The sequence below is a fragment of the Magallana gigas genome, chromosome 7 (genome assembly GCF_963853765.1).
Source record: "Magallana gigas chromosome 7, xbMagGiga1.1, whole genome shotgun sequence".
Taxonomy (NCBI): domain Eukaryota; kingdom Metazoa; phylum Mollusca; class Bivalvia; order Ostreida; family Ostreidae; genus Magallana; species Magallana gigas.
Window position 1 is genome coordinate 49273538 of NC_088859.1, and position 26736 is coordinate 49300273.

The window sequence follows — 26736 nt, forward strand, 5'->3', positions numbered from 1 at the left end:
GTGTCCCATCCAGGGGGGAGTCAATGACTCTCATCTGCTTAGAACCATGAAAACCAGGGATAAGCACCAGCCTTATGTGCTTAATGGCATAGAGAAGGATTAAACTTTTTTTAACTATACCATATATGCGGTAATTTTAGTGATGATCTTATTTTTGCCCTTTACGCAATCTCTTATAAATCGCAAATAATTGAATCCTGTATTATGTTCTATAAGAAACTTTTCAAATCGCAAAAAATGACTGGCACAAATTAAATATGTTACAGATTTTCTCCATTTTCACAAATATTTGTGACACACGAAAAAACCTAGATGTACAGTATATTAAGACAGGTGACTAGTATGGGAGTTCTGTGCCTATACTTCATAGATACACAAACGATTCACACAAGTACCACACACTGACCACAGACTGCTGGAAGAGGTCATTAAAGGATAATCCTTAATGTTTAATCAAAGTGTCTCCAAAAATCATATACCATGAATATAATAAAAATTGTGAAATGCAACTTTGATTTGCATATTTTGAACATGATTAGATAATATTGTTTAATTCAGTTGAAAAAGAGTGATAAAACAAAGTGTCAAATTAAATTTTCTGCCACAAGTTCTCAAATTGTAATTCTGCCACGCAAAAATTTATTAAGATCTGTATATGTACAATAGAAAGTTTTTTTTTTTTTTTACATATTATAGCAAAGCAAAAAAAGGAAGTGTTAATTGCAAAAAAAGCTTGGAATCCTTCTGTTACAAGGACACTATTGGGATGGGATCTGTTGGTGTGTGAACTAGACCTGTCTGTGTGATTGATGGGTTGTCGGCTCATTTCACCGGTCATTAGACAGTCAGCTGAACCGCCCATTAAGGCTATTGTCTCTGGTCACAGCTCCTAATCACTAACATGTCTGCTACAGCGCTATCAATTTTTTACTGCTTAATCTAATGAAGTTAGAGAAATTGACTTTTGGACTAAAAATGTTCATTTCAAATTTATTGCCTAAATGTTAGCGATTAATAATTGAAGCTCAATGAGGAACTTTTGTCAAATAAATGTATACATACAGGTTTCTGGAATGATCATTTATGATGAACAAGTGCGAGAGTATCTGTCATTATTACACAGAGGGATATTTAGATTTAGTCGCGTATGTCTGTTGGGACCAATATTACTAAGTTTGAGCGTGTCAAGAGAGCCTCATGGGGGGGTCAGTTATTATGTATGAGGGGGAAAGCCTGCTTAGCTAAGTGTTTATTTGTATCACAGTGAAATCCACAGTAAAAATGGGTTTTTCCATTAACAAATTGCGACTTTTTATTTCAATATTGAAAGCAATGAATATGCCGGTATATGTCATATTGTTTGGAAAATATCAACATTGACAAGCCATATTTGGAGGATTTTTTTATGGTTGTCTTTCTATGGATGTTCAAACATTGTAGTAAATTGAATGCTGAACAAAATACTTTAGTGTAAAGTATATTCTATGTTTTCCATAAATGCAATCTGGCTTTAAGTTCTGGATGTTATTCTTGTCCTAAATCTTGGAGACCGGTGAATATCACATTACTTATCTGTATTACCAGACATGCATAGATGACAGTCTGAACAAGTTTTTGAAGAAAAAAATGAAATATTACATCAAACAGTATTACTATCGTGATAATTAATGAAAGGGGCAGGATTCATCTGATGGACTCTATCATTCTCAGCAGGTGCCCTATTAATTCCAGAGTTATATTTCTCACTGCATCCCCAAATCATCAACTGATGTCACAATGCTTTACATCTAATTTGTTCTTATGATTTACATTATAAAAAATCTTGTTATGCTTATATTAAATTAAGAGCTGAAAATGAAATGTAATTAATTAAAGTGAGACAAAATGAGATATGCAAAAAAAAAAACCATGAAGTTTAATTGACCCTGTATACAGTATTTAAAAAGAAAGTATATAAAGAGACATACCATCACTCCTCAAACAAATTTGTGGTAAATTGATTAAGTGAATGAAATCATGAAAACTTACTCAAAAAAACCCCAACATATTGTCATACTTCCTTGATATGATAACAGATTTTAAGGTCAAGATCTAGTAAATGATTCCAGAGTGTCTTTTTAGTGCTAGAACCATTATGAAGTCATAATCGATTTGAAGAATCTTTATCCTGTACTTTACGACTTTAAAGGAATGTGTAGAAAATTAAAAAATTTCTTGACATTTTTTGTTAATTCATGGGAAAAGTAATCCCGATACCTACATTCAATTTGACATCATTTTAAAGAGGAGGTCAAGAGCTTGATTAATTTCGTTTTTGGAGAGACTGTAGGCATTCTAGATATATTTTAATAGTCAAATATTGACAAAACTCCGAAATTTGTTCCTAATTTCCTTAATATTTTATTGAAAATAACACTTTAAAACATGATTTTTCTTTGTGTTTACAAAATAATTTAGCCCCAGTATACTATATCAAACAAAGATATTGTTATGAAGCATCATTGAAAGAATTTATATCTTAAATTTTATAAGCCTGTAGGCACCTTTTATTTACTTAGATCTTGATCAATTCTGTATAAAAAATCAAAATTGTATGTACTAGGAATTCTGGCACACATAGTCACCAAATTCCCACAAATTTCATAAAATGATATATATTGATGTAATAAGTAGCAAGATGCCATAAAATTGTTTCTAAGGGCTACCATTGCCATGGTAACAGTGACCAAAGATAGAAAATAGCAATTCTTTGCAACTTTAAAGCAATATAGAAAGTAATTACAGCTTATCTAAGTTATGAAGTATGAAATATTATTTTCAAAACATAATTTTTTCATATCCTTAATTCATATAGCATATAAGTTAACATTAAACCAAACTCATAGATTTATAGCTTTATTAGAAGATACATGTTGGATAAAAAATTGGCACTTGTTGCTATGGTTTTAAAGTTTTAAAATAAGAAAAAAAATGAAGAAAACCTTTGTCATTATGTCAAGCAAAAATGCTTCTTTTTAACATAATTTAAAACCATTTTTTGCTACTGTTCATGAGAAATATGGCATATATCTTTACATCACATATATTAAAGCATTATTTTCATTCTTAAAGCTGCCATTGCTAAAGAAATATGTGGACTTTAGAAAGAAAATCATACATAAATTTCTAATTGTTTAATTGCCGTAGCAATGGCCATTTCTTTTGCTAAAATGCAGCTTCAACTGTTATTGCATGAAAGTTGAGGACATGTTTAGTCATTCCGATCAATTTGAATTTAAGTATCATGTTCCAGGCATGAGTAATAAATCTTTAAATGTATTTCTGACAAAGTATACATATTTTTGTGAGATTTTTAGTTGTTGTTACCATAGCAACAAATTTCATTTTTTAGATATATTATATATGTTGCCAAACTAAAACAACAATTTTAATTTTTTTTCATATATAACTATTTATGTTCATTGACAAATAGAATGAAAAAATGGTAATTTGAAGTGCTGTTTAGTTACCATGGTAACACTGTTGAACTATTCAGCTGCCCGGCAACAGGTCCCCATAGCAACCGTTTAATTTATTTTCATCTTTATTTACCAAAGGGTATCAAAATATGTAATATGAAGAAAATCCGTGCCTGACTATGCAATATTTAATATGTACATGCAGTAATTATTTCAAGATGATTATTTATCTCCAATTTTTTTTTCAGCAACTTAATCAATACAGACATCATTTCATTTTCCCTTGCTAATGGAGAAACCGAGAATCTAGAACCACCTCTCAAACTCGAATTCCTCCTACACAAGGTAAAATTAGGAATTGTGCTGATGTCTAAATATAAAAATCATAGATTGTTATCAAAAAAGTTAATCATGTTCTTACATGTATCTCAGTGAATATCCTCATATTATTCGGTTCTATTTTAGGATATTGGACAAGAAAATGCAATTTGTAGTTTCTGGGACTTTGATCAAAGGTAGTGTACATTAATATTCTTTAATGCATAAGCAGTAGAAATGATTTTATATATTGTTAATGATAATTTGGATGACAAATTTAGTTCTAAATTTTAACATTGACTTTCTGCTTAATGTTTTGCATTTTGCTGTAATGCTTAAATGCCACATACAATGATTTTGATTTTATCAGACATGTTTACCTTGACTATTGAAGTTATCAGACTTGTTTCCTCTGATAACTGTTGATGTTATCAACTTGTTGTCTCCCTTGACTGTTGCTGTTATCAACTTGTTGTCTCCCTTGACTGTTGATGTTAACAACTTGTTGTCTCCCTTGACTGTTGCTGTTATCAACTTGTTGTCTCCCTTGACTGTTGCTGTTATCAACTTGTTGTCACCATTGACTGTTGCTGTTAACAACTTGTTGTCTCCCTTGACTGTTGCTGTTATCAACTTGTTGTCACCCTTGACTGTTGCTGTTAACAACTTGTTGTCTCCCTTGATTGTTGATGTTATCAACTTGTTGTCTCCCTTGATTGTTGATGTTATCAACTTGTTGTCTCCCTTGACTGTTGATGTTATCAGACTTGTTGTCTCTCTTGACTATTGATGTTATCAGACTTGTTGTCTCTCTTGACTATTGATGTTATCAGACTTGTTGACTCACTTGACTGTTGATGTTATCAACTTGTTGACTCACTTGACTGTTGATGTTATCAACTTGTTGTCTCCCTTCACTGTTGATGTTATCAGACTTGTTGTCTCTCTTGACTGTTGCTGTTATCAACTTGTTGTCTTCCTTGACTGTTGATGTTATCAGACTTGTTGACTGACTTGACTTTTGATGTTATCAATTTCTTGTCTCCCTTGACTGTTGATGTTATCAGACTTGTTGTCTCCCTTGACTGTTGATGTTATCAACTTGTTGTCTCCCTTGACTGTTGAAGTTATCAGATGTGTTCCCTTGTTTCCTCTGATAACTGTTGATGTTATCAGACTTATCTCCCTTGACTGTTGAAGATATTAGACTTGTTGTCTCCCTTGACTGTTGAAGATATTAGACTTGTTGTCTCCCTTGACTGTTGATGTTATCAGACTTGTTGTCTCCCTTGACTGTTGAAGATATTAGACTTGTTGTCTCCCTTGACTGTTGATGTTATCAACGTTTATATGAGTTGGCATTGTTTCCCATGACTGTTGATGTTTTCAACTTGTTATAGATTTTTGCTGTTATTAAATCTTATAAGACTTGTTCTCTTTCTTGACTATTGATGTTATCAGACTAGTTGTTTCCCTTGACTTTTGATTTTATCAGACTTAATGTTTCCCTTGACTATTGACGTTATCAGACTTGTTGTTTCCCTTGACTATTGATGTTATCAGACTTGTTGTCACCCTTGACTGTTGATGATATCAACTTGTTGTCTCCCTTGACTGTTGAAGATATTAGACTTGTTGTCTCCCTTGACTGTTGAAGATATTAGACTTGTTGTCTCCCTTGACTGTTGAAGATATTAGACTTGTTGTCTCCCTTGACTGTTGAAGATATTAGACTTGTTGTCTCCCTTGACTGTTGAAGATATTAGACTTGTTGTCTCCCTTGACTGTTGAAGATATTAGACTTGTTGTCTCCCTTGACTGTTGATGTTATCAACGTTTATATGAGTTGGCATTGTTTCCCATGACTGTTGATGTTTTCAACTTGTTATAGATTTTTGCTGTTATCAAATCTTATCAGACTTGTTGTCTCCCTTGACTATTGATGTTATCAGACTTGTTGTCTCCCTTGACTGTTGAAGATATTAGACTTGTTGTCTCCCTTGACTGTTGATGTTATCAGACTTGTTGTCTCCCTTGACTGTTGAAGATATTAGACTTGTTGTCTCCCTTGACTGTTGATGTTATCAGACTTGTTGTCTCCCTTGACTGTTGAAGATATTAGACTTGTTTAGACTACCTTGACTGTTTATATGAGGTGACATTGTTTCCCACGACTGATGATGTTTTCAGCTTGTTCTAGATTTTTGCTGTTATTAAATCTTATCAGACTTGTTGTTTCCCTTGACTATTGATGTTATCAGACTTGTTGTCTCCCTTGACTGTTGAAGATATTAGACTTGTTGTCTCCCTTGACTGTTGATGTTATCAACGTTTATATGAGTTGGCATTGTTTCCCATGACTGTTGATGTTTTCAGCTTGTTATAGATTTTTGCTGTTATTAAATCTTATAAGACTTGTTCTCTTTCTTGACTGTTGATGTTATCAGACATGTTGGCTCCCTTAACTCTTGATGTTATCAGTTGTTGTCTTTGACTGGGGATCTTTATTGTTGTTGTCTTTTAGTTCATGGTCAGACAGAGGCTGTTATACTGTGTTTAAAAACTCAACTTGGGTTACCTGCCAGTGTAATCACATGACGAACTTTGCAGTCCTGATGAGTTCAGTGGAAGCAGTAAGACATTTTATTAACACACTGTGAATTATGGCAAGATGATTATTTCTTTTTTCAGTAATCAGTAATCAGATAAGAACAATAATGTAACATAAATCTAATTACAACTTATTAATAGCTAAAATTATTAATAAAAGCTCTTGTATGATATTGGCACAGAGAGCTAAGAAGTATTAAATGCTGTTTCTTCAATATCCTTTGAACAAAAAGATTGACCTACTTTTCTATTTTAAACTGTGAGGTAACCACTGTAACCGCAACCACTTTTGTTTTATGAAACCCTGGTGAAAGTGACTCTTAGTGTGATGATGTATGTCTGTAGCTTGAATTTCCAGAATGTCCATGGTGAATGAAAATTGCATCTTGCATTTTATATTGTGTCTAGTACTTGAGATTTAATTTAGAATTTAATTAAAAAATAAAATATCTCATTGATTATGGTAATTCAAATTTACTTTTTCTTTCTAATAAAGAGTTAGGGTTATGTAGGTATGTTTGTAAGATTATGTACAAAAATTCAGGGCAATATCATTTGTTTTATGATTTTAAAATCAAATATTAATTAGAAGTTCTGATGATTTTTCTCAGAATTTGCTTATTGCATTAGGATCTCAATACATGTATAAACAAGAGCTGGATAAACTGTTCATTAGGATCTCAATACATATATATACAAGAGCTGGATAAACTGTTCAGATATGCAATTTTGTTCCTCACTTCTTCTTTTAATTAAAATTTACCATTCATAACTTTTTACCTTTTTTTAACAGTTCATCTGTAAAACCATAATTGAAGTAAAAAATTTCAATTTGTGGCAATGTTTTTTCAGTCCGAGTCTGAGAATTACATTCTGGGTCCGATTTCAATGTTTTTTCAGTCCGAGTCTGAGAATTACATTCTGGGTCTGATTTCAATGTTTTTTCAGTCCGAGTCTGAGAATTACATTCTGGGTCTGATTTCAATGTTTTTTCAGTCCGAGTCTGAGAATTACATTCTGGGTCTGATTTCAATGTTTTTTCAGTCCGAGTCTGAGAATTACATTCTGGGTCTGATTTCAATGTTTTTTCAGTCCGAGTCTGAGAATTACATTCTGGGTCTGATTTCAATGTTTTTTCAGTCCGAGTCTGAGAATTACATTCTGGGTCTGATTTCAATGTTTTTTCAGTCCGAGTCTGAGAATTACATTCTGGGTCTGATTTCAATTGTTGGATGTACCATCTCTATAGCTGGACTTCTGGCCACAGTGGTTTGTCATCTGATGTTCTGGAGGTAAGCTTGTTTTGAATTTGGTGCTGTAATAAAAAAGGTAGGTTGCTTTGCCATGTCCATTTTCCTCCTCTCTTAGCAAAGTTTGAATAGATATCTGTTACAGACTTGTCTGTCTAACCCTGTATGATGCATTTGTAGAGCTGCATGTCAGGCATTTAGAATGTGAAAATTAATGGTCCAGATCATAGTACTGCCTTTTTAAGTAAACTGACACCAAGCAATATGTGACAAGACTTTCATATTTTTACTTTGTATTCTTAAGAACATATTGCAGGTTCTTTGTATATTTAAGGGGTATTTTCTTCTCACCAATCATTGACCTTGGCAATAGGGTCTCTTCTTTGTATATGATTAAACTTAAAAGTATGAATAAGCAATGATTCCTTGTCCTTTGAATCTTTTACTTTTCTAGGTATGTAAAATCAGACAAAACCAAAATCCTGCTGAACCTCTGTCTTTCCCTTACTGTCGCCATGACAATATTTCTCCTTGGTGTGGAACAGACACAACATAAGGTTGGTCATCGGTTTCTTCATCATGATCATGAAGTTCTTCACAAGACTAGATGGCTCTGGCCATTTATACTTTTTTACTACCATTGAACTAAGAAAAGAAATGAATCTTAAGTTCGTTTGATGTGAAATTAAATCAATAATGGAACAGTGTGAAAGTTTTTAATTTAACTCACTAAGTAGTGAGTAATGAATTAGAACTAGTTAGCTGGTTGATGATGCTATGGACCAATTGTTTTCCACCCTTCTCTGCACTTTGTAATTATAATCAATCCTCTCTGTTCTGTAGATTCTGTGTACAGCCATTGCTGTACTCCTGCAGTACTTTTTCCTTGTGTCCTTCTTTCTGATGCTGGCCGAGGGAATCACCATCGCAGTCTCTGTTATCCTGGTCTTCTGGACAAACTCCAAGGTCAAGGTCCTGCTTCCTTTAGCCTGGGGTGAGTATCATACGTAGAATTTACAGATTCATTTATCTAACTTTGTTTATCTTGTTGCAATGGAATACAAGAATATATGCAGGGCTAGAAATATGCATCATTTTTTTTTCTCACGGGTGACCTCTGCTCTCAACAAGTAGAACCTTTACTAGATGGTGGAGAGTTTTTAAAGTCCCATGGGCCCCAAAAACAAGTGTTCTTTACAAAGAACCAGCCAATATCTTAAAGTTAACTGGTTACAGACCATCAACTTTTTGACCGCTGGTAAATGTTAAATCTAGTGATCTGGTGACATTTGTGTTGACAGTGATCTGATAATTGTTGTGTTGACAGGGATGGTGCTTGGTATAACATTGGTCTTTGTTTCTGTCAGTATGATTTGGTCATTTTTGTGTTGACAGTGTGTTGAAAGGTATAACTTTTGTTTTTGTGTTGAAAGGTATAACTTTTGTTTTTGTGTTGACAGTGATTTGGTAATTTTTGTGCTGACAGGAAAATCCTTGATTATTATTAAATTGCTGTCATTGATTTAGTTATTTATGTGTTTACAGGAATACCATTGGTCATTGTTGCTGTGAGTTATTTTGTTATTTTTGTGTTGACATTTATTTATATTTTTGTGTTGAAAGGTATACCCTTGGTCATTGAAGCTGTAGGTGATTTGGTTATTTCTTTGGTTGACAGTTATATACTCTTGGTCAGTTTTGCTGTCATTGATTAATTATTTTTGTGTTGATAGTGTATTTGTTATTTTTGTGTTGAAGTGATATGGTAAAAATTGTTGTCAGTGATTTGGTCATTTTGTGTTTAGTGATTTAGTTATTTTTTTATGGCAGTGTATTTGTTAATTTTTGTGTTGACAGGGATATGGTAATGCTTGTTTTGACAGATATACCATTTGTGTTTTATTCTGTCAATGATTTGGTTATTTTTTTTACTGACAGTTTTTTGTAAACTTTGTTCTAACTGTGATATGGTTAAATTGTTGTTAATAGTGATCTAGATTTGCTTACATTGACTATTGTTTGATTATATTTGTGTTGACAGGTTTACCCTTGGTCATGGTTGCATAGCTGTCAGTGATTCTATCATTGTTATTTTTGTGTTGGTGATTTGGATAATTTTGTATTGACAGTGGACTGTGATTTTTGAGTTGAAAGTGACGTGGTTTCTTTGTGTTGACAGGTATAGATTTTTGATTTATTTTATCAGTGATTTTGGGTTTTTTGTGTTGACAGCTATTTTGTTATTTTGTGTTGATAACATTTAATAATAATTAGGTATTGACAGTGACTTATTTATTTTTATGCTGACAGTATAATGAGGTATATTGGCTTTGTGAGTCATTTCGTCAGTGATTTATTTATTTATTTTTGCATTGACAGCGATCTGATGGTTTTTTTCTTTGTGTTGACAAAAATTTGGATTTTTGTGTTGACAGGTATGGCTTGGGGATTTATTCTGTTAGTGATTTTGTTATTTTTGTGTTGACAGGTCTACCCCTGGTCATTGTTGGCGTGTCAATGGGAGCCACTGGACTGGAGGGATATGGAAACAACAAATTGTGAGTACATTTATTCTCAAAACAGTTTTGCTTTGTGGGACCTTTTTCACAAGATTTAACTATATAGAGCTAGATGCATAATGCATTACATTGTATATTCAAAGACTTTATTATAGATGGTTAATTGCTGGTGAAGTTTTCTATGAGTTATATCTAAAAACATTGATGATATCACCTAAGAAAGATTCAGTTTTTGTTACCTGTACAGTAGTTAATTAACACCCGATACCTTTCTGTTGTAGCTGTTGGCTGACCATTGAGGAAGGTGTGATATATGCTTTTGTTGTTCCAGCTGCCCTAATTATTGTGGTAAGTCTTGAAATATGTCTCACATTTTATCAGTTCATACACTTCTTTTATTAAAGGTCAGGCTAATGTAAAATTAGGTAAAGCACAAACTTATATATGTTTGTGAGAGAAATCAAATATTTTTAGCTGTTGAAAAATTACAAAAACATACCTTCATGATTGCAATAAAGTAGCCACATCAAGGTCAAATATGGAAGTCTTAACAGGACTTCTAACAGTTTTATTCTCTATTTTCACTGACTTTGATGTGTTTTTTTATCCACGTGTTGTGATACTGTCTTCCTTACCAGTGTAATGTATAGTATATAGTGACAACATCCCTGGGTGCTTGTGCACTCAATTATCTATACTTTCGGGGGAGTCAGTGGTCTCCTGTGGCACTCAATTCATTGTTCTCTATCTGGGTTTCTTATCTGATTTTAGGCAGACCATATATCTAAGTGTAATACAAATGTACTTTAAGGTAACAATGTGAAGTACAATCAGCATACTTTCCTGGTTCCCCTACCACAGTTGTTGTTTTCTTGCCTCAGCCTTATTTGTTTCAGATGTATCAATATCTTAATATATATATATATCAATATTCATAAGTAAGACAATCCCCTATGTATAATTTTTTTTTCTTTGAACTTTTTGAATATAATTGATGTACACTTCATACTTTAATTGAGGTGATAAATCTTTATCTAATTATAAAAATGTGAAATTTTTTAAAGCAGTTCAAATATTCACTAAATTATTAAATTGTATTTGCATAATTTTCTCATTTAACTTCTACTTATACAGAATATTACAGCATTTAAAACAAATTGTTGTATATCTGCTTCATTTAGTTTGTATCACAATTCTTATTAATGTTTATTATATGACAGTGTAAAATATAAAATATAATTATGTAATAAGAGGACAACTTAAGTTTTATACCGTGTGTCCAATCCTTTTGACACCTTTACAGTCAATAAAATATGTTCAATTCAAATATTTTACCCAGTTACTCTTACAGGTGATTTGTCCCTTGATTTAGATTTTTGTGTGCATGATTGTCTCCTTTTGTTAACTGATTTCCTCCCTTGCAGATAAATTTGATAATTACTGCCATAGTACTGAGAGCGCTGTTCTCAACCAGAGCCGTCATGAGTAAATCCCAGCAGGACAAAATCAGGTTATTCTATTTCATTTATGGATATCATAAAGTGATACAAAACATAGTTGTATAATAAGAATTGCTCTTCTTTTCATGTATAATATGTAAAAAGCATTGTCAGGTAATAAAAATGTTCTCTGTATCATATAAAGATACAAAACATAGTCATTTGGTTAAAAATGCAGAAATACAAAACATAGTCAGGTGATAAAATTGATATCTGTATCATGTAAATATACAAAAAATAGTCAGGTGATAAAACTGATATATGTATCATGTAAATATACAAAACATAGTCAGGTGATAAAACTGATATCTGTATTATGAAAAGATACAAAACATAGTCAGATGATAAAACTGATATCTGTATTATGTAAATATACAAAACATAGTCAGGTGATAAAACTGATATATGTATCATGTAAATATACAAAACATAGTCAGGTGATAAAACTGATATCTGTATTATGAAAAGATACAAAACATAGTCAGATGATAAAACTGATATCTGTATTATGTAAATATACAAAACATAGTCAGGTGATAAAACTGATATATGTATCATGTAAATATACAAAACATAGTCAGGTGATAAAACTGATATCTGTATTATGAAAAGATACAAAACATAGTCAGATGATAAAACTGATATCTGTATTATGTAAATATACAAAACATAGTCAGGTGATAAAACTGATATATGTATCATGTAAATATACAAAACATAGTCAGGTGATAAAACTGATATATGTATCATGTAAATATACAAAAAATAGTCAGGTGATAAAACTGATATATGTATCATGTAAATATACAAAACATAGTCAGGTGATAAAACTGATATCTGTATTATGAAAAGATACAAAACATAGTCAGATGATAAAACTGATATCTGTATTATGTAAATATACAAAACATAGTCAGGTGATAAAACTGATATCTGTATCATGTAAATATACAAAACATAGTCAGGTGATAAAACTGATATCTGTATTATGAAAAGATACAAAAAATAGTCAGGTGATAAAACTGATATCTGTATCATGTAAATATACAAAACATAGTCAGGTGATAAAACTGATATCTGTATTATGAAAAGATACAAAAAATAGTCAGGTGATAAAACTTATATCTGTATCATGTAAGATACAAAACATAGTCAGATGATGAAACTGATATCTGTATTATGAAAAGGTACAAAAAAATAGTCAGGTGAAAAAAACTATTCTCTGTAACATGTAGAGATTTAAACATAGACAGGTGGTAGAAACTCTATCATATGTTAATATACAAAACATTAAAAGGTAATGATAATTGTTCTCTGTATCATGTAAAGATAAAAAATATCGTTTGGTAATAAAATTGAATTTTGTATCATGTAGAGATATAAATTTACTCAGTTGATTGTATTGTATTGTATCATATGTAAATATACAAAACATTAACAGGTGATGAAAATTGTTCTCTGTATCATGCAGAGATAAAAATTATTAATAGGTGATAAAAACTGTTCTCTATATAATGTTAAGATACAAAATTTTAAACATAGTCAGGTGAAAAATTGATTTCTTTATCATGTAGAGATTTAAATATAGTCAGATTATATACTGCACCTTATGTAAAGATACAAAACATTGCCAGTTAATGATAAATGCTCTCTGTATCATGTAGAGATACAAAACAAAGTCATGTGATGAAAATTATTCTCTGTGTCATTATACAAAGATACAAAACATAGTAATAGATTTAACATTATTCTCTGTATCATTATATAAAGATACAAAAGACAGTTAGGGAATAAAAACTGTTATCTGTATTATGTGTAAATTACGTTACAAAACATAGCCTATGACTAAACAGTTCTCTGTTTTACATAAGTTTTAAAACTGTTATATGTATCATGTAAAATATAGCCATGTGATAAAAAATATTTTGTGTAGCAGGCACTGTACTTATAAGGTATGTACTAGGTACTTATGATATATATACCAGCTACCATGTATGTACTGTACAGGTACTGAACTTTGTACAGTGCTGTGTGCGCAGTGTTGCTATATTTCAATATTTACATTTTTCAGTGTCTTTGCCTGTAATAACTCTACGTATCGATTTTGTACTATACATTTCAATAAATTCAAATGATGTAAAATAATAAGGAATCGTTCTTTGAACATTATGAGGTGATTATTTTGGTCGGGGCATGATCAAATCTACCATAAAGCCATTCGGGCTCTATTGAATTTGATCACGCCCCGACTGAAATTATCATCTCACAATACTCAAAGAATGAATGGTTAGTTTATAGGACCTGCTATATCTTGGGAAGTACTGACCCCTCCTTTTCTCTTCCTCTATAAACAGGGCCGGGGTACGGAGTGTTGCCGTGCTAGCCCCTATCCTAGGGATCTCCTGGATCTTCGGTGTTCTCTCGGTGAACTCCAGCACAATCATTTTCCAGTACCTTTTCACACTATTCAACTCTCTTCAAGTAAGAACCTTTTAATTATAAAATACAATTGTCAATAGACAGGTTTAATTCATTTTATATCTATATTGCATTTATAAGTAAAAAGTTTTTAAAACAAAAAAAATTAACCCTTGTCTGAAACCTAAATGAAATTTTGTATTATCATTGAGCTATTAAAATATCTTCAACTTAAATGTAAAATTTTGTATTATGATTGTGCTATTGAGATTTATCAGCGTTCTGTGTTTTTTTCTGTTACGCCTGCTAATCAATCACGTGCTAATAAATAATCTACGATTGTGTACAGAAAACAAAAGAAATCGATTTCTGGTTGTGCTATAGATCATATAAACATATTACATACAAAGATGATAAGTTGACACGATGCAGAAAAGAATATTAGAATGTGAAGATGGGTAATTCTTTTTTATATAACTCGGTTTTGTAAAGGAAAAATCCGGTTACTGAAATGATGAAAATGGGCGGGAAGGCGGGCGGACGGCTGCAAAAAGGGTAGTCTGGTGTATTGATAACCCCTTCTACAGTTTTCAAGATGGGAAATTGTTTTTGCGGATCAATTGTTCTTATATCAGATATGTGCATATTACTTGGATTTTGAGTTTAGATAATTCATGAAAAAATACCAGCTGTTGAATTTAGTTATTTTGGCATAATATTGGATACAGTGTACCTTATTGTACGGAGACCTCCTCCGTATAAGATAACTCGTTCTACAGTTTTCAAGACATGACGTTTTCGTTTTGCATATTAATTGTACAAATACATCAGAGGTGATCATATTACTTGGATTTTAATTTTTGCAAAATATTGCATCTACAGAATACCTCATTTCTCTGGATAGGTAGTGTATATTAATTCAGGGTTGAAAAATAGATTAGGATAATATTTACACAAATGAAAACTATTGCACAACCGAAAATCGATCACTTTTGTTTTCAATACTTAATCTAAGTGACCAATTAGCAGGGGTGTCCTTGTTCCAGTTTACATTTTATTTTAAAAAATAAATAATTCATCATACATTTGAATTCTGATATATACAACAGATACGACCCTTCCGCTTGCTGTCCGTTTCAGCTAATGCTTTGTATCTTTCATGAATTGTTTGGGAATAAAATACCATCGTTTTTCAAGGTTCTCGTCATCATTATGATGGAGACAATTGCATTGTTTTTACCGGTGTTGAATAATTCAAACCTCTCATTCAAATGAGCATTTAATAATCAATCTAAATATAAATAGGCTAATTTGATATTTAAAAAAAAGAGTCAAGTTTTTTTTTTAGATGGATAACGTAATTATCAGAGATATTAAAACTACTGATACCTGCTAATATTGTGGAAGTAAATAATGAATGTTTTTTAAGTTGTTACATATTAGTTAGTCACGCTATGAACTTTGTACTTCTTTTTGCAGGGTTTTTTCATATTCCTGTTCCACTGCGTATTAAACAGAGCGGTGAGTAGAATTGTGTAATCTCTGACACCAGGACCAGTCAATAGTTTTGGCTTATTTTATGAAGTTCTGTTTGTTTATAAATAACTTAGAAAAACATTTATCATGATGCCGAGAAATACAATTAGCGAATATCGAGTCAATTTTTTGTTGATTCAATTCATTTCTTGAAATATAAATATGTATAATCTAATCATTTCAGATTGTGGATGCTATCCGAAGAAAATGCCATTGTATGAGAAGCATGGATGACTCCTCAAAACACAAGCATAAAAGTGAAACCAGTAATAAGGTGTGTAATGAGGACTAACTTCTGCAGAGATGACGGTCTAAAACTAAAAAGAAGGAAAAAGCTGTGCAGCTCATGGAGATATCCCTTCCCCTCCCCTAATACTCTGCCGTTAATCGTGCCCTCGACAGTGCAACAGATTATTCCCTCCAAAATGTCATGTATTTAACATTATGCATTGCATTAAGTACTCCCAAAATGGTAACCTCCTGCTCCTTCAAATGGAGATATAAGCCCTATCCACTCCAAGCACCCCAACGTAAACAGGTGGTTGGCTGTTGGCACGGTATATGAGGGGGAGAGTTTTATTTTTCTGGAGCTCATGAAACATGTATAATATTAGTTGTTGTTCTAAACTTAGAGCCCCTGTTTGTACTGTTGTAAGAAGCAAGGCTTGTGATGTTGACTGGCATCAGACAAATGTGCCGCAGTCATCCAAACGCTGCATCAGATAAAACTCTCCAAAGCTAGAGTCAGGCTACTGTCCGCTAGATGTAAATACAATATGCATGTTTATAGGTTAATTATTATAAGGCTTCGGTGGTTGTTAGCAAAAAATATATCAATAATTTCAAATATTCTCTTTTCTTTTCTTAATAAGCAATCCATTGGCGGGTTGATTTGAGTTTTCTTTTAATAGTATTGCACTCCTGAGAAACCTTAGACTGCGTAGTCAAAACGAAGCATCATGGTTCTGTTTAATCAATCATTTGCCCGCCTGTGTAGGTACACTGGAACACATTCAGTAACGCTTCTAATGTACACCTGTTGCACTGATAATAAACAGACCTTCTTGCTCAATGTGCAGTTATTTTGGAGACATGCACATAATGAAAATTTCGAAAAGGATAGTAAAGACGATGAGCATCAAATTGCAAATTAGATATTCACCGATGATTAGAAATACCGTAGTCGTTCTGTATAAAGCGCGCCAGAAACTAATTTCGACATGTGTTTTATTTTGTGACATTCATTTGAACTTTTTTTAATTTTTAACTTGGTTTCTAATGAATATCCTTTAATGAGACTCCACTGAAATTTGAAATATCTTATAATTTTATTCATGATTTCAAACTTTACATATGGAAATCGTATTGTAGCCCATTCGAAATAAATTCAAGAATATTGAAAACTTTGCTTGATATACCGGTGCCAGTACATTTATTCCACTTTATTTTTCACAGTTCTCAACTGCTAACCCGTTGTCCAATGGAACGAGGTCTTCTCAACTCTCCAATTCGAGTTCCGGTCAGTATGTCACCCAATCAAATTACGCATGGTTGAAGAGGGAAAAAAAACTAACTAGTAGCGCGTCTTCTACATGGTCTATTTTTTTTTTTACAGAGTACTCGAATGGAGGGAACAAGAACGGCCACCAATACACTAACAAGGCATATACCGCCGACCAGAACCTAGACACAGCTTTTACAAAAACGTCCGCCGTGGACGAAAAAAATATAGACCTCTCTGTCAGTCCAAATCTGAGCGAGAGGAAGGAGAAGAGTCCCATGGAAAGTCCCTCGGGAAGCGTCAAGAGTGACCTCCTGTTTGTCCAGTGGGCGGACGAACACAAACGCTCCATAGCCTTTAACCCCTCTCCTATCGGAAGCATCAGGTCGTCAAAAGTACCATATTCCGCACCGTTCAAATAAGTGGGAATGTAATTAATAGAGAGTTTCTAGTAATATGACGTAAAACGTGATGCCAATAAAAAGTTTCCGGGGTCATGTGAACGATTGAGGGTCTGAGAAGAGGGCCATTGATGAAGCAGAAACCATACATACCCCGAAAATCCGCGGCACACCTGAAATATACACCTGCCTCCACGAGTGACACGCCTCAGTAGAAGGTGCAAACCTTTCCCAACTGTTGCGATTGATCACCCTGTAGTTAATGTTATAATGACGTGAAAATACATTTTTGTGTTGTATGATTTCATTACTGAATTCATATATTAAATGGTTGCGCAATAAAATGCAATATAAGTGATTCCGGTTTATTTGTTTCATTTTACAATATTAAATAGTGTCCAATTCTTGACGTTTTTGCATTTATTTTGAATATAGATATCAAAGAACAGATTTTGAATAAAATGCGAGAAGAATGAGGATGGTAAAAACGGAATATTGCACATGTATGTGCTACATGTATATACTAGTATTAAGTTTACAATCATTTTACAAAGTTTCCGAAACAATTGTCTAATTCATTTAACAAAATGTTGATTTTATTTTTTGTTAATTTTGACTTCGCTGTTCTAGAGCACTACCATTCTACATGTATTCCGTCTGTCTTCGCAGATAAACATGTAGTATACATGTGAGGTAAAAAAGTGTTGAGTGCTGCGGTATGATTTTTGGAATAGAAAGTTTTAAAAACTCTTTTAAATGACATAAACATTGACTAGATAGGCGAAAAACAATGCTTATACATGTAGGTGGACGAATATAAACCTGAAAGATAGATATCAACACACTAAACATTTCTTTCAAAAAATCCGTTCTAAAAATGTATACTTAGCATAATATTGATTATAGCGCTTAAATGAGTTTAGTATTGGAAACTTAATGACGAGGACTAGTGGATGCGTACCAAAATCTTCAAACTGAATTTTTTTTTCAGTTAGCTTTAATGGCTTGATACCATTAATACTTTCGACAGATTTTTTTCCCAACTTTTCTTCGTATCGCTAAAGTATTCGCTTTAGCATGATTTCATTTAGCTGTCAGCCTTATCTAATTAAAGTAACGCTTGGTAATCCTCTACGCTTGACCCTGCTGTCTAATTGCTCCTATATGGTGCGAAAAATGTACCCTTTCTGTATAATCCGCACCTATATGGTGCTATATATGTTCCCTGGCTATCTAATGCGCTCCTATATGGTGCGATATATGTTCCCTGGCTATCTAATGCGCTCCTATATGATATGTACCCTTGCTGTCTAATGCGCTCCTATATGGTGCGAAATATGTGCCCTTGCTGTCTAATCGCTCCTATATGGTGCGATATTTGTACCCTTGCTGTCTAATCCCTACGATATGGTGCGATATATGTACCCTTGCTGTCTAATGCGCTCCTATATGGTGCGATATATGTACCCTTGCTGTCTAATCGCTCCTATATGGTGCGATATATGTACCCTTGCTGTCTAATGCGCTTCTATATGGTGCGATATATGTACCCTTGCTGTCTAATCGCTCCTATATGGTGCGATATATGTACCCTTGCTGTCTAATCGCTCCTATATGGTGCGATATATGTTCCTTTGCTGTCTAATCGCTCCTATATGGTGCGATATATGTACCCTTGCTGTCTAATCCCTCCGATATGGTGCGATATTTGTACCCTTGCTGTCTAATGCGCTCCTATATGGTGCGATATTTGTACCCTTGCTGTCTTATCGCTCCTATATGGTGCGATATTTGTACCCTTGCTGTTTAATCGCTTCTATTTGGTTCGATGTTTGTACCCTTGCTGTCTAATCCGCTCCTATATGGTGCGATGTGTGTACCTTTGCTGTCTAATCCCCTCCTATATTGTTCGTTACTTGTACCCTTGCAGTGTAATACGCCCCTCATTGGTGCGATATATGTACCCATTGCTGTTTAGTTGTTCCTATATGGTGCGATACACGTCCCTTGCTGTCTAATCGCTCCTATATGGTGCGATGTGTGTACCTTTCCTGTTTAATTGTTCCTATATGGTGCGATATATGTACCCTTGCTGTTTAATTGTTCCTATATGGTGCGATGTGTGTACCTTTCCTGTTTAATTGTTCCTATATGGTGCGATATATGTACCCTTGCTGTTTAATTGTTCCTATATGGTGCGATATATGTACCCTTGCTGTTTAATTGTTCCTATATGGTGCGATATATGTACCCTTGCTGTTTAATTGTTCCTATATGGTGCGATGTTTGTACCCTTGCTGTTTTAAAAAATTTTGACACAACAAGAGTAGACTTGGTGAGGTATCGAGGCTAAGTCAAGTTATAGGGACGCCCTGTGATAGTTACCCATATTATAGACTCTGCATGCTATTTCATTCATTGTAAGGTATAAACTTACTATCAAAAATGAATAATTTAAAACAATATCTATGTAAAGTGGCGGATCTTTCGGTGGATTATTTACCTTGTACCTATACCTCGGCACTATTTTTTTTTTTTTTTGCGGATACACATGAATTTAAAATCGAGTTAACATTAATTGCAACTTGTAAAGTGGTGGATCTTTCAGTGAGCTAATTACCTTGTATTTGTTCCGCGGTACTATTAATTTTAAGGGTACATACGAATTTAAAATCGAGTGAACACTTTGCGACCAAAAAGGCCAGACAATATCACTTGATCTCGGCCAGACTTTAAACAAAAGTAATACCAAATCAAATAAAAATTTCTGTACTCGGTTTGACGGTTTCATCTTTTTTGAGATGTCCTTGTAAAGCAGAAATCGAACAGTGAATCGAGTGGAATACACCCAACCACTGCACCAAAACACTAGTAATTACAGACCTGTATTGGTGAACACTGGGCTTCCTTCATTCTTGATATCAGTCAAACTTTGAAGCGTTTTGAAAGAGTTGGAATATTTCATTATAAAAAATAAGAAACTACCAAGTCCTGCTTGTTTTCGAATACTCTAGCATTAACCCTGAATTGTTAAAATTACCAACAACTTTGTGTCTGTACATGCACATGTATTTATGGTTTTACTCGATAACAACAGGAAATAAAACATTCAATAGATATTATCGTGTAAAATCTCTCGATTGTTATCAACATACCATGCGGTTAGTTTAACAAATGATGTAAAGCAGTTTGGCTAGCTATATATGCATTACAAAATTGGAACCAAGCAATGGGTGCCTTTTTGGAAACTCAGCCTTCCAATGCTATTGATCAAAGGTGTTATCTCTCTACTAGAATACATGCGATTTGTGGTAGTTTATTTTTACTACGGAGAGCTTTTTGTTGTTCATTTGACATTCATCGATCGGTAGAGCTGAATAAAGTAAGATCCCCATTAGACCCCGCCCCCCGCCCAGTGACACCTATTTAAGGTTGGATGGGCTCTTCGAGTATAAAACCGAACAACAGCAAACGGGGTAATAGTTCCAGTTTTTGCTGCATAAGAGATTGTACAGTTTTACTTGATTTTAATTTAGCCTATAACATGGATATACGGTAAGAACACATCTCTCTCTCTCTCTCTCTCTCTCTCTCTCTCTCTCTCTCTCTCTCTCTCTCTCTCTCTCTCTCTCTCTCTCTCTCTCTCTCTCTCTCCGTTGATATAACAGATTATGATTTTTTCCAACTTTTGCAGGTGCTTTACGTTTGCCTTGATTTTGGCTGCTACAGGTAAGACAAATTCATCTACTCTTTTTGAATTTTTTTTTAAAATTCAAAACCGAAATTATACTACGAGAAAACTGATATACTAGTACATGTGGATGTAATTGAACGTTGTTGAAGTACCTTTTCAATTAAACCATGTAAACTGTACAAGAGGTGCACTATACATATACAAAATATATGTAAGTACTCATTTCACTTGTTAAGTACCTGCATTTTGAATATTGTCCTTTATATGGCCTGTTATAATACAGATACAAATTCACAGCATTTTAAAGATATATTACTTAATTCGCACTAGGCCTAAGTATGATTTATGTTATGAATTAAAAGATCAGAGTAAAAACACAGCACTAATTTACTAGCGTAGCCTGTAGATCGATCAGTTTGTTCTATTTTTATCAAAAAACTTTCGCTTTCTCTTACATATATATAAACACTATCTTCTAAACTACTGAATAACAGTTGTAGGATAATTTTTTATTCTTTAAAACCAGTATATCGGATGAAAACTATTTTTTGATTTGATTATCATTAACTTTGAAGGGACTTAAACATTTCATGATTAGAAACTCATCTTTTACCTCTTAATTAGACTTTGCTTTTAAATTACCGACAAAATAAGACTTAAAATTCTGGCATTTGAACCATAATATATTCTGTTTAGTAATACAACACTCGTGATTTAACAACATTTAAAAATATCAAAAATCACATTTACATGAATGTTTAACCCCTAGGGAACCTCCCCATTAAGGCCCTTATATGCCATATCTTGTTTGCGAGAATTAATTCGTATAGTTCTTGAAAAATTGTTTCGCGGTAAGAGTCTCAAAAATACTATTATAACGTGCCTATTCAATCGTATAAAATGACAATGGTAAAACACCTTTGAAGCATGTATATATGTTCGTAAAAAAGCATGATTTCTGGAGATCAATTTGTCTTTTTGAAATTATGTACATGTATACCTTACTCAATCCATGCATGTAGTGTAAGGAAATGATCTGAGAAACAGTATCGGAGAAATATCGCACGGTAGTCACTTAAACACCTCATAGTCCACTCAAATCCTTGTGTTAAGATCCAACCTACCCCCATCTTCCAAAATATTAGACCTATTTGAAAGGAAGTGTGTGGATTTGGAATCATTGATATACAGAATGCGTGGTTTACTGGTAGCTAGTTAGGTTCTATCCTTAGCCGTGTGGTCCCGTTATTAGTTTGGTAGCCAGCATGCGTAGTAAGTACCCGTTGACACAGTTCAGGGCGAATTTCATGTCGATCGACTGTAAGTCCTTGATCTAAAAGAATTAGAATCAGAACTGACTCTTCAGTCACCCGAGACCTTAGATCTCCCCAAAGTGCTCAGCTTACAACGGGTCGAGGGGGGCTCCCGGCATCAAGCTCCGCTGACGATGTATGGGCGCCCGCTCTCTTTGACTGTTGCCTTGTGTCTATGTACATCGTAGTATGTCCGTTATCTAACAATCAAAGGACAGCCAAACTTTTGCTTTACCTACATAGTATACAAATATGATATATTGATTGCCTGCTGATTTCACACCGTCATAGCTTCATTCTATAAAGAGTGGAGTTTGGGATACGTATGATCAACTACTCGGGAAGGTCCTCTACGTTTCAAAATTTTACAAATCGTCACAACTCAAAGAGCTATTTGTCTTGTGAAAATACTTATGTCAATAAATTTATTTTGTGAACTCTGTGGCTTAGTGGATAAAACATCATATTACTGAGCTTCAGGTTCGTGTTCGAAGCGATTTGAAAAGTTGTAATACGATTACATATAGGCTAATGCAATTGTATAGATTTTTGAAAAGTTTTTCTTTATTTAATTCAAGAAGATGGGTGGATAAGGCGTGTAAAATGCCCATACACGGTCGGACAAGCTACTGAAAAATTAAAATATCAATAATTCTGATACATGTATTTTTTTAAAATAATCTTTTAAAACAATATATATTTAACATATTATTAATTTGTAATCTATAAATATGTTCAATACTTGGAATATGTTGACTAAAATAGGCGTATACGTATCAAAACCTACAAATACATGTAGTGTCAATTTTTTTTTAGAACTTCAAGGCATTTTCTTTTCTTGAGTTGGTCTGTGTTCCATATTTTTCTCATTGTCTAAATAAGGTATTATGGAAAACAAACCGATTTCAGACAACAGAAAACGCGGAGAGACATTTAAAATGTCTTTTTGTATCCCTACAATTGAACGATTTGAAAAAATAATACGTTCGTAAATTCGAGGCCAAAGTCACACATAGTATTTAAACAGCCTACTTTCTTGTGTCAAGTGGTTAGAGCACCTGTCGTAACTAACCTTATATATCTCGGGTTTCTATGTCACAGGTTCGATACCACCAAAATTTAAGGCAATGTCTTTTTCTTATCGTTTGTTAAATATATTAAAAACTGAATATAGTTAGAAATTGTGCTTTTGAAAACTTGTATTATAATGTATCTGAATGAAGTTAATTGGGGAAAAATAAATGCAAAATGGTATTTCACGACTGAACCGAATGGGCATTTGTGCTATCTTATATCCCCATCTTCTTTCAATAATTCTGTGTCTTTATCGTTGTGTGCACTTACAATAATAATATATGGACTATGGAGATTGAACTGTCGATATTTGTTTCTACTCAAATAGTTAATAATAGTTTAAGCTATATAGTATAGTTATATAGTTATAGTAATGGTCTTCCTGTTGGGGCATTGGGTTGGGTGTTTTTAGCAGCAAAATTAAAGCTCTACAAATTTTTTTGTTTGAAAGATTGTTCTGTGTCAAGAATGGTAATGGAAATTTAAAGGTAAAATTAGTACATGTATATCATTGAATGTTGATAAAGGGTATTTTTGGTTGAATCATTCGTTAGAGAGAAAAAGCATGTTTGGATTTTTGTTTCCGAGGCTCATGGCATCCCTACAGAAGTGAATTCTTCAGTTACCAATATCCTTAGATGACAGCCATAATGATTATCTCCAAAAACTTTCAACCCAGTGCTTCTTATAAAAGAGTTGATTAAGTACATGTAGGTATACATATGGTAATGTACCCATTGTAGCAAATATAAACAATGAAAAATATAAAAGAAAGTTAGCCAACAGCAACTTATACATGTATTTCTATCAAACGTCCGTTTTCATTGATGTTTAATTTTACCGAAACATTGGTTATTAGAGTTGCAATAAGATCTTTATTAATGTTTGTATTGATTTTTGTTAGATATTTATAGATGCTGTAATATGAACTTGAGTATTTTTACCAATTTCAGCAAATCGCATCATTTCTAAGATATGAAATTACTTACCATTATGTCGTAGCTTTATATATTTGCCAAGAGTCGTAAACATATCAAGGAGCAAATGCTTGTAGATATTACAACATATTAAAGCATATTTCTAAACATTTGTACATAGGTACTTTTTAATGCTATTTTCATGAAATTTAAATTTATTTACAATTATTTTGAATTCCAAAATCATATTTTACAGCCAATAGAATAAAACATTGATTAGTTCGTGATTAATTATCATTCATTATTTGGATGGTAAGTCGTAAGTTCTTTCGTAAAGACTGTATAAACTAATTAAATATTGCAGAAATTAATTGCTTATAGTGAATCTTTTGTTGTCTTTAACACGTGTCTTAGCATTTCTATGTTGCACATGATCAAAAATAATATATATTCATCGTTTTCCAATCCGCTTCTTTTCAAACAAACTTACGAAAAATCACGCAAAGCAGATATTAGAGGACTGTGAAAGGTTCTATCAACTCCCTATTTCATGCTTAAGTAGCGACTGATTTTATGTGTTATGGTGTGACGTTTTTGCCGTAGATAAGCAGTATAGAATAAGTCCAAATCACAAATAAAAAAGTCAAGTAATCCAAGGGTATATGTAGTTTTAATCCGCGAATTGCCTACCATGTAGTCCATTAACAAGAAAACGCTTATCCAGGAATGGTGTTATCACCATCCATCTATACCCACTGATGTGATTTTTCTCGCTGATGATGTTTACAAGAAGTATATGATTGAATTCATGCGTGGCGTAGTACAGAATTTGGCCATAACAACCCCCCCCCCCCCCCCCACAAAAAAAAAAAAAAAACCAACAAGAAAACTATGATATATACTATATTTGCAGAGAGATATCATAAAATAAGTTGTTCTGACATTCTAAATGTATATCAATTCTATTCACGACAACCTTATACAACATCATTTTTGTATTGACAATATTTTCTAAAATTATAAATATATATGTTTGATATGTTTATTTAATTCCTTTTAGCAGCAAATGTCGACAGCACCATGCGCCGTGACGAGGATTTGGAAGGCATTGTGAATAAACTGCTGTACAGATCAGAATTCCCAATGAAGATTGAGGACAAGCGAGGATGGGAACCGATCACTTTCCAGAGACAAAGACTGGCACTATCAAAGCGAGGCTGGGAAGCGCTGCCTCTCTATCGACGTAGAAATTTCCACCATAAGCGGGCATGGGAATCTCCCATGGTGAAATTTGGCAAGAGAACGAATCTTTTCCCGTTTGTGGATACATATCGTTTTTCTGACTCTGTTGGACCCAGTTGTTGTTCGGGGGATTTGTCCGCGGGGTGCTGCCGTTTCTGTGAGTCCAGGATCTCCGTCCCTCTCCTGCTTGACCCGTCAATCAAGACCCAAGAGCCGTGCCAATGTTGTGACATGTCGGAGGAATTCTGTACAATGTGCTCCGTTTTGAAATAAAGACATCGTACGATAGCAAATCCATCAAGTAGTTTCTTGTTGGGGTTTGTTATTGCATGCACTGATAAACGTCGCCCAAAGAATGGACCGAAAACCCTAGCATATATTTTTTATCTGATAATAAACCTTACCATGTAGTTAAAGCCAGGTATTGGAGTTTCAGTCACGTAGAAAACAGTGATTCATGTAAAAACACTCAAAATGTATCTCGAGAACGTGCATATCGAGCACCCGATATATGTGTCGAACACTCTATTCAATCCAAAGACTGTTAGCATCGTACTGCATTCGACCAGTCGATGACCGCCACGCTACATTTCCTTCACAACACTGCACCGGGCGGCTGACCACGTCTGGCTGTCTGTTCCATGAAATACACTTTGACAAATTTTCTACAACGTAAGCTTTGTACCCATTGTTGATTAAAAAAGAAGTTTTAAAAACATGTTATATTATTATTATCATTTCTCTTTCTTGTGCTCTGTTTTCATTTACCAAAATAGATTTCAATCGAATACGTACCATGGGAATAGGCACGAACAGAACCTTAAAAGATATCCCGTCTATTGAAGTCCATCCTCTGTCTATATGGGTCAGTACTCGTTCTAAATGGGTCAGCATCCGTTCTACATGGGCAAGAATCTGTATACATTTCTTCCACTTTAAATTCCAGATGATGGCAAATGATGCATTATTGTCACAATTGTTATCTT

The 26736-nt window shown here is 33.5% G+C and overlaps 2 protein-coding genes across 4 annotated transcripts in view; both read left to right on the forward strand.

Moving 5' to 3' along the window:
• Window positions 1–17919, forward strand: part of LOC105340404 (fibrillin-1) — a 44489-nt gene extending 26570 nt beyond the window's left edge. For both annotated transcript variants that reach the window (XM_066066468.1, XM_066066469.1), the window contains 14 exons: window positions 3707–3803; window positions 3924–3973; window positions 6301–6409; window positions 7575–7678; window positions 8091–8193; window positions 8480–8630; window positions 10125–10194; window positions 10437–10503; window positions 11580–11665; window positions 14009–14135; window positions 15552–15593; window positions 15793–15882; window positions 17064–17127; window positions 17224–17919. In XM_066066468.1, coding sequence (XP_065922540.1) covers window positions 3707–3803; window positions 3924–3973; window positions 6301–6409; window positions 7575–7678; window positions 8091–8193; window positions 8480–8630; window positions 10125–10194; window positions 10437–10503; window positions 11580–11665; window positions 14009–14135; window positions 15552–15593; window positions 15793–15882; window positions 17064–17127; window positions 17224–17531 — 1468 coding nt within the window. In that variant the 3' untranslated portion in view covers window positions 17532–17919. The remainder of the gene's footprint in view (window positions 1–3706; window positions 3804–3923; window positions 3974–6300; window positions 6410–7574; window positions 7679–8090; window positions 8194–8479; window positions 8631–10124; window positions 10195–10436; window positions 10504–11579; window positions 11666–14008; window positions 14136–15551; window positions 15594–15792; window positions 15883–17063; window positions 17128–17223) is intronic.
• A 3002-nt stretch (window positions 17920–20921) lies between these two features.
• On the forward strand, window positions 20922–26468 carry LOC109620252 (uncharacterized). 2 transcript variants are annotated; one of them, XM_034455344.2, is made up of 3 exons: window positions 20922–21065; window positions 21205–21239; window positions 25569–26468. In XM_034455344.2, exons 1-3 carry the CDS (start codon window positions 20947–20949, stop codon window positions 26021–26023), a joined length of 609 nt encoding a protein of 202 aa, XP_034311235.1. In that variant the 5' UTR covers window positions 20922–20946; the 3' UTR covers window positions 26024–26468. The 2 variants fall into 2 exon arrangements, with proteins under 2 accessions (XP_034311235.1, XP_034311236.1); XM_034455345.2 differs by having other exon boundaries at window positions 25572–26468.
• The last annotated feature ends 268 nt before the right edge of the window (window positions 26469–26736 follow it).

Bases quoted from the DNA above. Each gene is read 5' to 3' on its own strand.
- LOC109620252 (XM_034455344.2), top strand. From the start codon at position 20,947: ATGGGCTCTTCGAGTATAAAACCGAACAACAGCAAACGGGGTAATAGT. The intron at 21,066-21,204 runs GTAAGAACACAT...CAACTTTTGCAG, and splicing joins GCCTATAACATGGATATACG to GTGCTTTACGTTTGCCTTGA. The intron at 21,240-25,568 runs GTAAGACAAATT...AATTCCTTTTAG, and splicing joins CTTGATTTTGGCTGCTACAG to CAGCAAATGTCGACAGCACC.